At 40.3% G+C, this 17,860-nt stretch overlaps 1 protein-coding gene across 39 annotated transcripts in view; it reads right to left on the bottom strand.

The window, feature by feature from the left end:
* cast (calpastatin) overlaps nucleotides 1-17,860 on the bottom strand; it is a 208,286-nt gene that overhangs the window by 23,799 nt on the left and 166,627 nt on the right. For 6 of the 39 annotated variants that reach the window (XM_069510596.1, XM_069510672.1, XM_069510733.1 and 3 more), the window contains one exon: nucleotides 5,012-5,120. In XM_069510596.1, the coding sequence (XP_069366697.1) occupies nucleotides 5,012-5,086 (75 nt within the window). In that variant the 5' untranslated portion in view covers nucleotides 5,087-5,120. The other 33 variants (XM_020086765.2, XM_069510648.1, XM_069510676.1 and 30 more) reach the window with 21 other exon arrangements.

The raw sequence follows: 17,860 nt of genomic DNA, 5'->3' as shown, positions 1-17,860 counted from the left end.
GCATCTGTACAGCAGCCAGAGGTTTTTTTAAGAGTACAAACACAAAACTAATAAAAACACATATCAGTGTAACATTTCCCTTCTTTCACACTTAGACACTGCTCACAATACTGACCCATTAATAGTTCACTACCTCCTAGATGAAATCATTAGATTCTTTCTTTGTTCAGACTGAACATTTAACACAACAATACATGTAAAACATGTTAATGGGGCAGGAGTTTGGAAAAGAGCACCCCCCTGTGTCTGAACATACTCATAGCACATAGGTGTAAATGAATGGACGATTGTGCAGTGTGAGGTCTGAAACTGTTCCGTGGGCTGATGGTGTCAGCTTATATATCCGACTGTGTTCATGCTTCATGGACACAAGACTAACATCTATAGTAGAACATACATATCCACAACTTAATGGATCACGTTTGCGTTGTCTGCACTATAAAGGCACAATATCTTACTTATGAACAACATGTCAGTTTTAGCAATATATCTATACAATGATTGGCTCTAGTGTGATTCTTCTTACAGTTTTTATGAGCTGCTATATCACAAATAATGAAACTGCAAAAAGAACAATTCATGCAATTTGAAAATATGATGACATGCGCACTTTACTTTTTATATTATCTCATAATAAACCCTGGCTATAATTGTCTGGGAGGCATTTCTTTCCTGAACATGGGCAGTCTTGCTTAAACATCAACCAAACCATGCTGATTGTTACTACACAGGATTATCACCCTGGAAAATCAATAGCATCAGTGTCATTTGTCTAAAAATATCTTCAAAAGGGAAAAGAATGCAGACCTGAGGTCTCTGTTCACTGCACAATCCACTACCCTGGCACCTCCATGGCAAAAATACTTGTGTCTGTTCCTGGACCTTTCAAAATAAATCTTCTTTAACAGCTTTGTTTCTCAATGACAAAAACCAAGTACAAGAACCTTCCCCCTGCTTTAGCTTTGTGTGACTGTTAATTGTGTTTGTTTGTGTGTGTGTGTGTGTGTGTGTTTGTGTGCGTGTGTGTGAGAGAGAGAGTGTGGGGTTACATGCTTACACTGGATGCAAGTCCTTCCTTGGAAACCCTTGGTTAGACTTATCTTTGCTGACAACTAATGAGCTACAGCAGACCCACCCATCATGAAGGGTCTGACCATTCCAAACTCTGAAGCTCTAAATGACGATTTAAAATAATCACTTACCAAAATATAAATTAGCTGAGAGGTCACACCAGAGATATGGGGATTTACTGTAAATCTCACAAATAAAAAAAGGGTTCAGTCTCTTCACTCACATGAACCATAGCTCTGGCATTTTACAAAAAAAAGTAACAACCTACTTACCAAAGAACAACAGGCAAAATCAAGTGAAATGAAGGGAGAGACCATCAATAGTTTAGAAAGGAACATGAATATAAATCAGTATGTTGAGGAGGGTCTCCTTATCTTTAAGGAAATAACAGTGATAATCTTGATCAAACAGTTTTACGTTCAGTAATATGTACCCTATGTGTGAAAAAACACTAGGTATGGTAGTGCCTTGAGGCCGTGCTGCTAATAACCCTCCAGCAAACAAAATCCTTGGATGGTTATAAAACTGGGAGGAAGCTTTGTTCTCTTTGGTGGTTGTGCCAGGAAATAACTTACAATTCCGATTCAAGGCTGAGCTCCACAATACCCACTACGTTCTCAGCCTTTGCTTCATTAGGCTCATACATTGATGAATGCAGGGCCTGCGCCATCAAACATACTTTAAAAACTTCGATGCATATTTTTTCATGCACTCTTTTCTGGCATGTGAGGTTAACACATTGCTTAGAAACATTTTAAGTCATTTTCAAGTCATTTCAAATGTCATAGCATGGGCATGTGTTCAGGTGCTGATCACAAATATGGGGTATGAGAGCTGGGTGGCAGAAAGCACTCAACAAATCCTAACCTAACCTAAAATTAAAATCCAACAAAGAGAACAAACATGACCATGACAACTAGCTCAGTTCATTACAAATTTGTTTTCTTATCAAGAATGGAGAAGTTCAGTGAATCAATTAACTACACAATGATGAAATAGTGACCACTGTGAAACTCTTGTTCCCTTGTGGGCATGTGTCCCTCATAGCCTCCAGTAAAATAGACGCCCTTTGCTGCACATGTGAAGACCTTCTCTTAATTTAGCTCTACACTTCCCCCCCTGGTTTGTTGACCCACACTTCATCCCACTCTAGAAACACACACAAGACAATCTGGACTTTGTCTTCATACAGACAATATCCATTGTCATATACTGAGGCTTGTGTCTTAAAGTTACAGTGCAGAGCGAACACTCCTCCAACTGTTTGCTCGCTGACAGAATAAATCTCTGGAAAGCATGAATAACGCCAAGATCAAGTTGGACTGTGTCAGCAATTTAGAAAATTAGCACATAATAATCTGACCTTTGCAAACATGTCATCACCAGATCCCACTTTCATGTGTTTATGTGAAATTACCAAGAACCTTCGTCACAATATCACATTACAGTTTCCAGTAACCGCCAGGCTGCTCGGTCTTCATTACTGATCGAGACAAACATCAAGTGGCTACAGCTTTTCCTCACATCGTGCTGAACAACAGTGTCCTGCTGAATCACCCTCTCAGGTGAGGCTGTATGCCAGAGCTACCTTTAAATCACATGATTTTAATGACACGACAACCTGAGAGCAATGTTTGGTTCAGCCGTTGAGCTCAAGCCAAACTGGCAGTGAAGTGAGGAATCTTGCAGCACAAGTCCCAGAGAGTGCTTGGAAATAATCACACACGGTCTGTCCACGAGCAGACAAACATTTAAGGGCACATTTCACAGGCCATGGGAGGATGATATTGAGCTGTACAGGATGTGTCAACAAAAACGTCTGTGTGTTTATGATCGCATAACTTGCTCTCACACACACACACACACACACACACACACACACACACACACACAGCCCTGATTACTGTTTTACATGTGATAAAGCATCCCATCAATACAGCTGATGTCCTCATGCCTTCAGTCTCTGATACGTGTAAACAAATCCTGTGAAGGTCTGACAGTAAACGACGTAGCTAAAATTAGTTCTACTTCAAACACAAAAATTTAATTCTGCTTAAATGTTGATGCGTAAAGAACAGTAACCCAATAATATAATACAACAACAACAACTCAGCACATCGTAGTCTTTTTTGTTCAGTTTTATTTTGTTCTAAAATTTGCTGATAATACTCATGTACTAAAAAATAACTTGTGTTGACCACAACATTGACATACGCTCAACTTGTTTGGAAACAGAAACAGTATTATTCATTTGCAGTTATGTTTCTCACCACCTGATGAGTTTAATCATATAATTACTTTTAGTCGTTCTTTAGCAACTCCTCTATTAGCTGCTAAAGTGTCTGATGCAGCACTATTAATGTTATGAGACTGAACCAAAACAGCTAAAGCTAAAGAGCTAAGGCTCAACAATAAGCTGAAACTATAAAGCTGATGAGTGCAACAGATTTAGGTGATAAATGATTATAACATATTGATTATAGCGGCTTTCCAAAGACTTTACTTATAACATAAAAAATGTATTTCATTTAAAAGACTGTTTTAAAAAGTGCTACTGTTAACTCACAATGCTGCATAGTTCAGAGACACCGTAAAAATGTAGTTGATTTGAAACAATACTGTAATACATGATGTGCAAGGGGTTATTGGAAATTATAAAAACTGTAGAAAAAAAAGAAGCTGAAATTAGCTGTCTACTGTCAAGCCGTTCATTACAGAGTGAAAACAAGTGTCGGCTGTCAAGACTGACGTGTACATCCTCCATTACAGTTTATAATGGATGTGTGTTGTGTGCGTGTGTGTGTGTGTGCGTGTGTGTGTGTGCGTGTGACAGTAAGGAAATGTACTGGATGTGTGTGCGCGTGCTCAGCCATTGTCCTGATGGATATGATCGTGCAGTCAAGATATGTTTCCCTGAGGCCATTTCCTGATGGGGGGGGGCAGACTGCTACAGACCAGAACTCAGACCACAGAGACCACTGAAGGTCCATCTGTGTGCACTGAACTCCACCCTGAACACATTTGCTATTTAACCTTTCAAACATAAAGGTGAGTCACAGCAAAAGAACACAGCCCTGATAACAAAGTAATGGCATCAAGACAGACGTTGTTGATCTGCTGCATGTCAACACGCAATCAGTTTCTCTGCCAGATGGAAAATGTAAAAGGGCCTGCAGAACAAGAAATTTGAAATCATGCAATAAAAACAAAGAAGAAAGATTGATTCATTTGTGCAGCTACGTACCCTTTAAGGTTGCTAGTGTAGATAATAACTAGAGAATGCTATTTGGGCAAAGCTGAAAAAGATCAAGACCCTTCCCTATGAACGTTCCCAAACAGAACTTGATGTTCTTTCATATGGAATAAAAACACAGGATTCTCTCAGCTGCACACACACCATCCACCTTCAGAACAACATCAGTGACACATCTGTCAGATTTTCCCTGTGGTTGGTGCATGTAGCAACTGGTTACAAACACAGGCAGGCATTGCCCCGGCCTTGGTTTAAAATCTCAATGCTAGAAAACATCCACACACTGAACTCTCAGAGACTGACCAGGAGCCTCTCACATTCCAGAGGGCGAGAGAGAGAGGAAGGGAGAGAGAGAGAGAGAGGGAGAGAGAGAGAGAGAGAGAGAGAGAGAGAGGGAGAGAGAGAGAGAGAGAGAGAGAGAGAGAGAGAGAGAGAGGAGGAGGGTCTGACTTGGATTAGAGCCAAGAAAGTTTTCCGACTTATGTCTTTTCCCAAATGTCCTCTCTCAGACATGCAGTATAAACTGTACTAACAGAACTAACAGCGCACTTCTAGTTTTATATCGACACGCTGTCTCACTTCCACAAAACAAAACACAACACACGTGGAAGCTCTTTGGATTAGTTGCTCAGCACATACCATGGCACAAGCACTCACACACATAAACATACACACATGTGCACACACCTGCTCCTCCACAGCCACATCGTGCAGGGCCTGGGTGTCCCGTGGGCCTCGGATCCAGCTCAGTATCTGGCCCATGTTGGCTGAAAGTGCCTCCGACTGCGTTTGTGTGTGTGTGTGTGTCTGTCAGCTCCTGCCTTGTCTGTCGGCTTGCAGCATGTTTCCAGTGCGCAGGGCAGGGAACAGGGAGAACGAGAAGGGGAGGGCAGAGGGACCGAGGGGTGGGCGTGGTTGTGGAGCAGAGCAGAGCAGGGGCAAGGACCAGACGTGGAAGTCTGAAGAGGCTCTCTGGGCTATAAAGGGAAGTGCACTGATCATGGACTGACACCCACTTAATGAGGGGGCCACATCTGAGCCACTTCTCAGGGAAACAGATACACCTCCAACACACACACACACACACACACACACACACACACACACACACACACACACACAGGGCATGCATGCATAAGACTAAGAACACGTGTGCCTATGTGAAAAACTGATTTCCTCCTGTAAAACACCCTCCTTTTATTCTGACACTGTCAGCAAGCACACACCCAGACTCATGATGAAATGCAGGCCTTGTGCACACACAGGCACAGAGACATGAGTATAGTTACACACCTCTTATCTGCACGCAGTGGTAAAACAAAAGTTGTGCAACTATCCCGGCTGACTAATTGCCTTTGAGAATAACAGGAGGGGCCCAGACATTAGGTTCACATTACATCTGCATCATCTATCGGCCAAGAGAGATCAGGCTGAGCTGAAAGCGTTCAGTCGTAAACCTCTGTGACAGTAACAGCACCACTGAATGATTAAAGCCATGATATTTCAAAGTCTGGTCATACGGTCAGAATCGATTAATAGCTGCTGTCTGGGCCCAAGAAAACCCAGCCGAGGGAAATGGGGGGATTTCGTCATCATGTGCATCAAAACAGACTGAGCAAGAGCAAAAAGTGAATTTACTGAGCAGGAATGAAGGGAGTGTTTCGAGATTTGCCCAAGCTGAAGGCATGGGTGTTGGCTTTCTGAACCCTCACCTCAGTTTTTTTAAGACAGCTGTTTTATTTTAAACTTTATCTCAACCACATTCAAGAAAATAGAGAGGCAGTGTAAGAAAACCCAGCTAAGGCTTTAGTTTATTGTTCACTTTGTTTCCTGTCTTTTAAAGTCTCGTGCAAAGTGCAACTCTAGTCCTATCACCAAGGCTGTACTCCGGCCGTGACTTGGGTGTATTGGGCGTCCCTTTAGGCCGTGCTTGGGTGTGAGCAGACAATACTGTCTTTGAGTGAGTCACTGTGGTGCAAAGTCCAACAGCCGAGCTTTTTGCTTTTTCTAACAGCACACCTCAGCAAAATATGAAAAAAATGTTCAAACCAGCCTGACATGAAACTCCCGTTTGCGCAGCTCAAAGAGTGAGTGGTCTCTGAAGCCATGTGGAAAGGAGAGCTGTCTCTTTAAACATGCCAAATATAATTCACTGCTACGACAAACTGCAATATCACAGCACAGGGGCAATGTGAAACTGAGACTGAACGACGTGAAGCCACATCCATGTTGGATTTCTTCACAGAATCAAAACATGAACACATTTATAAACTCATTCACACATTTTCAAACAGAAAAATAGATTATGATCGATGTAAATTATTTTATTTGTATCTATGTTGTGCTTTTTTCTACTACTTGTGTTGCTGATATCTACTTTGTGATTTTTTAAAAATAAATGTATTTTATTCGACCTTTTACTAAATGTTCAAAATCAAATGAACTTAACTACACTAAATAAATAGCTAAGGATATTATAAAACACTATTAAAATACACACTAATATATGTTGTGCTTGTAAAATTATGGTAGTCATAATACAGAACTATTGATGAAACCTTCATGTGTATTCAGCTGAAGTTGCACGTGACATGTACATTTTCACACTGCAGGGTTTTTTTTTAACTATGAGGCAGCGGAGGGGGAGACAAGTAGCAAATATAAAACCTGAGGGGGAACAGGCAGGTGCAGGCTGTTCTAAAAACAACACAGAAGTCACTTTTTGCACTGATGATTTGTGTCAGTTAGTCCACAGTGGCAGCAGCAGCAGTGGAGGCTCAAAAAGGGAATTCACTTTAAAACCCTCACTAAGCAACAAAGCTGCAGTTTGTATCAAAAGATCACACTCCTCTGAGTCATATCCTATCCGAACACATGGACTGGAATATATATACCTTTTTACATTCAGGGTGTCTCACACTTTCAGGGGACATCATCGTCCCCAACAATACAGGTTTGAAAGTTTTATAACACCAGTTTTAACTTTTTTAGAAAGGTAAACATGGAGTCTTATCCCTTAAATATTTTACTCATTCAGCATCCAACAGCACTGGTGTTCTTACCGAAAGGAAAACAGAAAGTTTGTCCCAACCTTGTTCCAGACGTTTCCATGAATCAATGTGCTCTTGTTGCTGGTTCATGGGGTTTAAAGTATCACTATGCAACTTTTGATGGTACACTGACTTAGATTAGAGGGGGATCTATGTAGTGATCTATGTGATCTAGAGATCTATTACAGTACACCCCTACCTCATGCCTTATCTCACCCTTCTGGTGGCAATACATGGTACTATGCTGCAGTGTAGTATTGTCCTGATAATGCATCAGAGGGTCTGAAATTTGAATACAAACTTTCTTTAAAAAGAACAGAAATAGAAATGGGGGGCCTTTAAAAAAATATTGACTTCAGTAATTTTACATAAATATTCATAACAACCCTGAGAATTCATGAAAAAGTTATACACTTATTCTTACTTACTATTACTATGTTTACTCTGTAACCAGCCTGAGAGTCATGGGTTCAAGTTGCAGCCACTGTTCACACACCAGAGTCGTTCTTCCTGTTTGCAAGCCCCATAGCATTATGGGAACAGTAGTTTCTCGCACTAACTCCATGGTTTTTATGTTCCTAGAATATTGATATGGATTTGCCTTGCTTTACAAACTTAACATATAAAAGGTAAAATAGGTTTATAATCCCAGGGGTTTCAGTTTTGTCTGAGGGGGGTTCACAGAGTCATACCGTGAATAAACTCAGCAGATCAATCTGATGAGCCACAGTGCTCACACTCATGGAATGAAGTCACACGAGTCTGCATTTTCTTCTTTTCTCTCCCCTCAGCTCTCAGCTACAAAATGTCCAACCAGGCACGAACAGCGCAAACACGGCTCTACAGTGTGTGTGTGTGTATTTAAAGTGTTACATATTCTAATGCAAATGGTCGAGCTTCCACTTGTGTTCACACAGACGTTTCCACCAAACCCACAACCTGGCACATTCCCAAACTGAGACACACCTTTGGCAATGTTAAATGCCAACAGAGCCAGCTTGTAGAACAAGCTGGTGCACCAACAAGTGATGTCTTGTTGAAAATCCACCGAGCACCATGAACCTGCATCCCCTGTGTGACCTGTGGTGGAGGTGACTTTTGCTCACAGGGGTTCAGCCTGTGTGATGGGGACCAGTGATCACGATGAGCTGTATTAGTGTAATGAAAGTGAATGAGGAAATACTAGACGTTGTCATCAACATGTTTGTGTGCCGGTGTATGAACATGAGTACGTATATGTAACTGACACCTGTGCTGAACTGCAGCTCATCTCTATGTTTAGACTCATGTCACACTACAGCCGCTGCAGTCTCCACCATGGTGGTTCAGATGTCTACGCACCGTCACCACCTCACACGCTGCTTCACCTGCAGCCGGCGGCTACACCGGCTAGTCAGGGAATCTATGAATCATGAGCAACTATCAGGGCGGGATCAGATTTATGGTTGTCAGCTTCTAAACACAAATGAAGGTAATGGTTTATGAATTTAATCTAATCTGAATTCTTTTGGATTACTTTAAACTAAGGGGGCCATGCTTTTGACATCGGGACGCTCAGCTTTAGAGTGACCACCATGAGGAGAAGAGGCGAGGAGATTCACTGACTTCAGTCACCTCTTTAAAGCTCATTTTACAGACTCTTATGTAAAGTTGCCTTTTTATCTTCTCATGTCGAATGATTTATTGATTTTATTTCTATTTGTATTGATTTGCTCTTATGCAATGTTTTCTTCTTGTTGTTATTGTTCTTATTGATTGTATTTGTTATTGCTGCTTTTACGTGATGCTGTCACCAATAGTTTTATTTACCAGTAGTCTTTATCAGTTTTATTATTATTATTACTATTACTAGTAGTAGTAGTAGTAGTAGTGGTAGTATTTATTAGCTAAAATCATCCCACATTTTATTCCTAACTATGAAGGAGTCATAGCTTTCCCATTTTTTACAGATTTTAAGTTCAGTAGGGTTTCTTGCAGATACTGATATTTCAGGTTTGAACAAATTGTCCTGCACATAGACGGTATTGTGCTGCACACAATAGATGTTGAAGTGATTTTATCAGGAATTGAGGCTGTTTTGGGAGAAACTGCTGCTGCTTGAACCTTCTATCTTTCCCCCACCACGAAGTGGAGCTCTTATGAGACTCTGTCACATACACTAATTATTAGATACCATTGTTATTTATAATCGAGAAAGGATGAGTAGTATATGATTTTAGATTTCAGACTAAATCATGTAATCCTCTACAATGTAATGTAATCCTCTACAATGTAATGTAATCCTCTACAATGTAATGTTATCCTCTACAATATAACTATTATCGAATTAGGGAAAACATTTCTGGGCTTATTTTAATTACTTACTTTGTAAACCCTGACCACTTTACAGTTTGCAGAATTAAACTGTAAATTTTAAAATCATTACAGGTCAGGAAAGATTTTATTGTCGCGGTGAAATACTGAATGTAATCTCAGTACAATGACATAAATTTACAATGAAGAAAGAAATTGTTCTCTAAGAAAAGTGAGGAAGTAAACAAGTAGCTCTTAGGATTCAGAAAAGGGTCACTGAGAGGCAAAGTAAACGCACATTTTCCATGCGCTCAGTGAACCCCATGGCAAGGGTACAGACTTTTGATGCCTCCTCACCAGCGAACGCAAACAACTTTCCCAGGCTGCAGCTTTACAGCCGAACAGCTCTTATCTGAGGAAACAGCGTTCCTGCAGTACCACACTCACCAGAGGGAGACAAACACCAACTCTCATTTTCCTTCCTGTCTGTAAAGGCATATAACCTGAGAACAATATGCACAAATCAACCCCGACACAGGTACAACATGTTACACATTCCTCAGCTGTGGCTGCATTGTAAAGCCCCAATCATTATACCACACAATACAATCTGTAAAGACTTTTCATACACATGTAAAAAGTATATTTTATACAGTTTAGAGATTCAAAGCAGTGAACACAGTGAACTGGAGAACATTTTTTAAATCAGTCTGACAAAGATTTGTCCTCTGGGAGTTCGTCTGTGAGAGAAATGTAGAAGGTGGAGGCTGTACCTTGCCATAGCAGCGACCCACCAGGGTTGAAGACCTGTTACCATGTTGGACATCAAGTGGGGTGGCAGCTGCTCCTGCCTGCTCTCGCTATGTGCACACAAACACACAAACACACACACACACACCAACCAGCATGTTATTGTAAAAGCCAAAGCTTCCAACAAGTGTTTTTTGGCATTAACTTCGATGGAAGGGATGGAACAGGATGCTGTGATTACAACCTATTGTGTTGGTGGATTACTCCTTTAACATCTGACGAAAAAGGTTTCATGTACAAGTCTTGCTTTTTTACATTTTCGAAAAAAAGTCTAATATCACAAATTGAAGCAAATATAAATGCAGGTTAGTATTTTAGACATTATTATCAGAAGTGTAATAAACAATAACTATAGGTTTTGGACAGATATAACTTATTAGTACAAGTTACTCTTTTTGGACTAGCAATGCTGCTCTATTTGTGCCATAATGCAACTGATTTTAATGTTTCAACATGTTTAATTTTGTCTGATTTCATTCAAAACAAGTTGAAACCGTCACATAACACTGCAGTGTGTGTTTTATACATCTGATCCTCAGGTTGAATCTAATTCAAACCTGAGTGTGTGTAAAGCTTATCTCAACTCAAACACGCACACACCCTTGTGCTCACTGCAAATACTTATGTGATAGAATGTGGGCAAAGCCCAGCTAGCATTAACTTACTATCAAATCAAAGGTTATCATTACGCAACCTATGCCAAGATCAGAGTGCAGGTTTTAACACAGCAATGGCACACATGCAAGCGTCTCTATAGTTTTGAGTTATTAAAAGTTTATCGCCAGAGGGTGAAAACAAGAGAAAAGAGAAGGAGGAGGGGAAAAAGAGGTAGGCTACTTACAAGGCTCATCCAGTACGCTGCATACGCCATGAGTGACCAGGAGCAGAGTGAACACAAGAGAAGGAAAGTTTCCACCCGGCCGTGCCACTCTCTCCAGACCAAACCACAAGATGTGCGCTGTCAAACCTCCCCAAAACACTGACACAGTGATTGCCACTCCCCACTGCTCTCTGCAGGTGATTACCACAGATAGGACGGTGGCTGAGCTGCACACTTCCTCTGACTCAGTGAGCTTACAGTCGATTCACTCTTATCCAGAAAAGACCACTGGAGTTGAGCCAAACATTCCTCAAGAGGGGAACTTTAATGTGAGAGCTACCACCCCCAACAAGAGAGAGAGGGAGAGAGAGATAGTTCCTGAGGAGTAACTTGAGGGACTACTATGATTGTCCCCAGCTCAACTGTTGAGTAGGTTTGGCCAAAATACTGTATGCTGCTGCTGTGGTACAACAATTGGTATAAAAACTACACACACACACACACACACACACACACACACACACACACACACACACACACACCACTATATCTATTCAGCCACTGTTAACCACCGATTATTGATCCTGAATTAGCCTTCAAACCATTTTGGATCAATGCATTCGGCCTCTGCAGCATCCTGTGCACAGCCCACACACCAGATCGACCACAGCCCTGTGACTGGATTCAAGCTGGGGGTTGTTTTGACGTCAGGAAAGTGATTTTAAAAACTTTATTTTGTAGTTTGAATTAGTTTGACACTGTAACAAAAATGCAACCAGCCTCGTGTGTCCGGGTCGTGGCTGATCGATGGTGCATGAAAAGCAAATGTTTCCTCTCGCCCCACTTGTACGTGTGTGTGTTTCTGGAGCTTTTGGCAGCATCAAAACATTTCCTGGAAGTGAGCCTGCGATGCAAATAAACGGTCAAAACTCACCTCCTGTGCCCCCTTCTCCCCCTTCTCCTCCTTCTCCTCCTTCGTGTGTTTGTGGTGACCATGTCCTCTCTTCTTATGGGGCATCTTGACACTTTTCCCTGCTGCGTGTGCGTCCTCGCTCCTCTGCTGCAGAATCAGAAACAGGCTGATGTGAGTCTCTGGAAACAAAACCCTTCGCCCCTCCCGCTGGGGAAACTTTGATGAAGGCTCCAGATGATTGATGGAGGTGCTGGTTGGCTCAGACCGATTGTTTTAATACCAGCTTTGTGCGTTTATGAATGTGTGTGTGACATCCTGCTTTATCAGATCCACGTTGCCATTGTGATGATCATTACAGGCTGATCTAGACTGGTGTCATCACACAACAGGAAAAACTGGTGTGTGGATAAAGTCGTGTATCTGCATCAGTGTAGATTTACAGATATTTCTCTGCTTGGATCAAACACGCAGCACTTGATGAACACGAAGGACTCCTTTACTTTGTCATGAGGGGGACACACCCTCACAGCCCAGTGGCAACCTCAGGGAAGAGTTGACTCACCGCTCATGTTGTTGATCCTTCTTCTTCTCCTCTGTCAGCGGGTTCCTCTGGATAAGTACAACGCTGCCCCCCGATGGCCAAAAGATGTCAACAACAAAAAGCCACAGCAGACACATATGGTCTGATGCAACTTTTTTGTAAACATAAAATCAAACCAATATTTCTCATCTATCTATCTATCTATCTATCTATCTATCTATCTATCTATCTATCTATCTATCTATCTATCTATATGTCTGTCTATCTATCCATCTATCTATCTGTCTGTCCATCTACCTATATGTCTGTCTGTCTGTCTATCTATCTTTCAATCTATCTATCTATCTGTCTGTCCATCTATCTATATGTCTGTCTGTCTGTCTATTTATCTATCTATCTATCTATATGTCTGTCTGTCTATCTATCTATAGGTCTATCTACTGTATCTATCTATCTATCTCTCCATCTGTCTAAAATCATATCTCAGCCATTATTATCTATTTTGTTAATCAATTAATAATTTCATTATTATATTATATTGTGTGTTTTTTTCCACTTATCCCAGATTCTAAAATGCAAGAGGCTGCCAAGTTTCTCTTTGTCTTTTGTCATAAAAATTTAAATGCAGTATGAAGCTGTCACATTGGGCTGTGACGAGCGTTTCATCTTAACTAGCTGCAGCCCAGTTTGGTCTTTAAAAGCACTAGATGTTGGTCATGTGTCCTGTGTAGGCCTAATATTAAATTTGTATTACAAATACATTTTTGTCTGCTTTAAGTTGATGAAGTAATAATAATGATAACGTGTAGTATAATATGGTGGGTTGAGTCCTCCTGCAGTGGCCACAGGTTCGGCTCTGTCCAGGCCTTTTGTTGTGTTCTCCCCACTCTCTCTTCTCACACTTGAACTGTCCTGTCAAAAGAAATGCCCCAAAAATATCGGAATAAATATAACAGTAATCAGTCTACAATCTACTTCATCCTCTAATTTAGTGGTCTGGTATATTTTGAAAGCTACTTGGAGTCATGAGCCTTTGCAGTTTTAATTTTTTACTGTTTTTGTCTCTTCTCCATCTCCTTTTCTCTTCCCTCTCCCCCTCTCTCCTTCCCTTTTCTTGTCTTTTCTATCCTCTCCTCTTTCTTTTATTTAATTATTGTACGAATAGTGTTTGAATTCTCTGCCAGTTGGTGAAGGTGTGTTCCTGTTTGGGCGTGGTTTCCGTTTCTGCCACCATCACTGCTGCAAAGAACGTCAATCAACCTACTGAGATTCATTTCCTTTCTGATGTCTGAGGTTTGTTCATTATCACTTATCTCTGTCTTTGGGCTCTGGTGACCTTGATGTTTGAATGAGAGTCCACAGTGTCCATCACTGCGATGGCCTTCAGAGTCCCCGTGACCTTCACACCTCCTGATAACAGTAAGAACATCCCCACATCCATGAACCGCCTCCTCAGTCTATCACCTGCGAAGTGATGCCAATCTGACAGAGACATTTCTACAGAACCGTCTGATAACAGCTGACATTTGTCCTGAGTTTACTGAGCCCTGGTGACACGAATGAAACAAATCGATTCTTAACCTTTGCTGCTTTCCCTTCATTGTTACTCATATTGTCAGTGAGGGAAACATTGATACACTGGGTTATTCCACAGATAGTAAACTTTTGTATCCTCAATTAGCCTCCGATGACTTTATAATTTAAATCCACACAAAACTGGTCAGTTGAGTAAAACTATCAGAAAAATAAAAAGGCTTTAAACACAAATAACTTGGTTAGAAGCATCTCTCTGATTCAGGATTCAGCTGCCAGAAATGTGTTTTCATTGAAAGAGACCACATCAGATATATCTGTGCATCAATGCATTCATTTCCTGTATATTTAAGATTCTATTTAAAAATGTTTTAAGAAAAATTTAATCACAAAGCAGTCTGGTCTAAGAATATATTATAGAAATAAACCCTTGTTCAAAGTCTCAGAAGGTTCCGTGTGTTTGTGTGTGTGTGTGTATATATATTTCTTCTCGTACTGTAATCTGTTAAGAATGATTGCATGTTTTGAATACAACATCATATGCCTGGTCATCAGATATTTTATAATATATACATCATTTTACACACATGGCCACAGAATTCATACCAACAATTCATAATTCATGTTTGCTATCATTGAAAGCGTGAGTGTGTTTGAGCTTTTCTAATTTAGGGTCGATCTGACAAATGAAGAAGAAAACTCACTGCATCGCTGACATTTATACAAACACTTGTATTTCTTGATAAATGCTGTGACTAGTGAGTGAACATTTCATGCGTTTGATCTCTGTCTTTGATCCACAGTGACAGTGACGATGGGGGGTGTTGGCATGGTGATGGTGTCCTTGTCGTGTCACAGGCGACAGATTTTTACTACAGGGCGGGTGAGTGATACGGGAATGTATGAATCACTCTCACATTAATACTATACGTCTCTTTCACTTCACAATGGGTTTCATGATCTTTATAGACTACAGTGTAATGCTATGACAGCCTATAAGCATATAATTATACTTTTCATATGATTTTAATACCAAAACATTTTAACATTGGCTCTCTTCTTTACACTGAATATCATTTTTTTGATTTTTAAATGTAATATGTTATAAACTATATAATATATAGTAAACAATCTGATACTGTAAAATTTAAGTGATCCATAAATGTACTCTGATATCAATAGGAAGTGCGGTTGAAGTCTCCCATCCATTTTCTTCCCCTCATTGATTTTGGTTGAATTAGTGTCTGTCGAGCTGGCTCCGTGTCACTTTGGCTTCGTGTGCGTCATCCTCCAGCTAAAAGCAGATACTTTCCTTCAGCCTGTGTCTCCGGAGCTGGAAAATAATTAGCTGAAAAAAACCCGGAAAGACCTCTGACCTCATTTGACGAAATTCATGTGTGTGTGTGTGTGTGTGTGTGTGTGTGTGTGTGTGTGTGTGTGTGTGTTCTCAGTGGATGTGTGATCTCAGGCCACCACAGTGAGACACACCTCACAGCACTCAGAACAGAAGATGTTGACAATCAAGCAAAACATAAAGTCAAAGATTCAGTGCTTTGTAATGAAAATATATCCTGAGACTTAGTGTCCATCTGGCTGATATTCCTGCAGCTCCTCAGCTGTGTGTGTGTGTGTCTGTGTGTGTTCCTGAGTGTGTGCTTTGGTCAAAGCAAACAGCAGTTGCTAGGTAAAGGTGGATTATATTGCAGATCTGGTGCAGAGCTGTTTGCACACGGCCAGAAGAACAAAGGTATCAGACATCATCAGTTCACCCAATGTAACTCACAATGACTAACAAGCCCACTCTGCATCTGGACAAACACTGTCTGTCTGAATTAAACTGAAGAGCTGTTATTGACGTGCTTGTTTGATCCTAAATTACACACTTTGTCCCTGATGAACTTCACCCGTACACCACCTCCTTTGTGTCCGGGAGGAAGAAAATAACCTCCTCTCTTACAACACCTTTATCTGTGGATCCCATCAGAGATCCCCGCCCACTGCTCCCGTCTCTGAACAACTTGAACAGAGCCTGAGGTTGTCGAAATTAACAGCCTGCAAACACGGTTAAAGAAAGTGACAGAACAAGTTCATTTTTACATTTCAGTTAGAAAAAAACAATGTACGAGTAAAGCATGCAGTTTTATAAATGAAGGACAAAATTTCCGTATTCTGTTTTATAATCTCAAACCTTTTGACGTCATTAAACAGCGGTTGTTAAACTGTAAAATTAGTAAGTCACCCGTCTTGGTGGTGTGTTACTCATCATTTGTGATGTTGTGACTGTCACTATCTTACTCCGGATACACCAACATTCATGATGTGAATCCTACAGTGTTGCTTGATTGAAAAACTGTATGTTTTACACTTTTACATTATCTCTGACTTACAATTATCACTCCCATTCACACAAAGTTGAGAACACATTTTTTAACAGGGCAGCTTAGATAGTTAGTTAATAGTTAATGAGTGTGTGATATGTGGGTATTTTTTCTGCAGTTTGGTATATTAATATTCCTAATGTCATTTTCTTTTGTGAATTATATTTTACATCTCCAAATAATAATAGTAAATAATGAATCGTGACTGTAAAAAAAAAGGCTTATTAGAATATCAACCTATAATGTATGGCACTTGTAACCCTTCCCCACTGATTTAAATAATTAGAATTTTTGTACAGCTACAGATGTTGCACATGTATCTCAGTACTACAACGATCAATACATCTGCCAACTTATACAGACATGAACAAACATATGAAGATTTTGAAGAACACTTAACATACCATATCAACAAGGACACTGGTGACTGTGATTCAGCACATTTACTACAAGTTGTAAAGTTGGATTCAGTTGTACTTTAACTGTGTATTTTCATTTTGTGCTATTGTACGTATACTTACTTCTGTGGAAACACTACTTCACACCTCCACCATATTGTTATAATTATAAACACAATGGTCAGGTGCCCATGAACAGTGAAGGGTTTCTCAACTGTAATGTCATGCCCTGTTGTTTCCTCTAAAAAGATCTTTTCCTCAAGTAATGTTATTGTGAATGATGTGGGAAAAAATCCATCTTCCCCGTCCTGTGTAAAAACATGAACAATAATATTCAGCTGACATTGACAAATCAAATTTATAGCTTCCAAGGGTGCAGTCTTTGTATTATAAAATTCCCTTTCTTAACATCCTTTCATCGCAGCTCAGCACAGAATAGATGCAAACTCAATTTATCTCATTCAGACTCCTGGAGCCTCACAAGCTTAAATAAACTGGAAAACTTATTTCCAAAGAATCCACGCAACAGACTTTGTTCCCTTTGCCTTGAAGTGACAGCACATTACAGGGATGTTTACATGGATGAGTCGAACAGAAGAAATGGTTATAGCAATCAAAACCTGTGCACCTGATGTTTTAGAACATATCCATTCAGATTGCTCATACGTGACAAATGATCAGTTTATAAAATAAAATGAATTTTACCTAAATGTACGTAAATGGCCATCTATGAATCGTGTAATGATTTCATACTGGTTTTCAAAAGTCCCTTTATTGAGGTTAAACCCCCAACACCCCATG

This window comes from Paralichthys olivaceus, chromosome 2, assembly GCF_024713975.1.
Source record: "Paralichthys olivaceus isolate ysfri-2021 chromosome 2, ASM2471397v2, whole genome shotgun sequence".
NCBI classification, from domain to species: Eukaryota; Metazoa; Chordata; class Actinopteri; order Pleuronectiformes; family Paralichthyidae; genus Paralichthys; species Paralichthys olivaceus.
The sequence above is the reverse complement of the archived record's forward strand: the minus strand, read 5'-3'. Positions and strand labels throughout refer to the sequence as shown.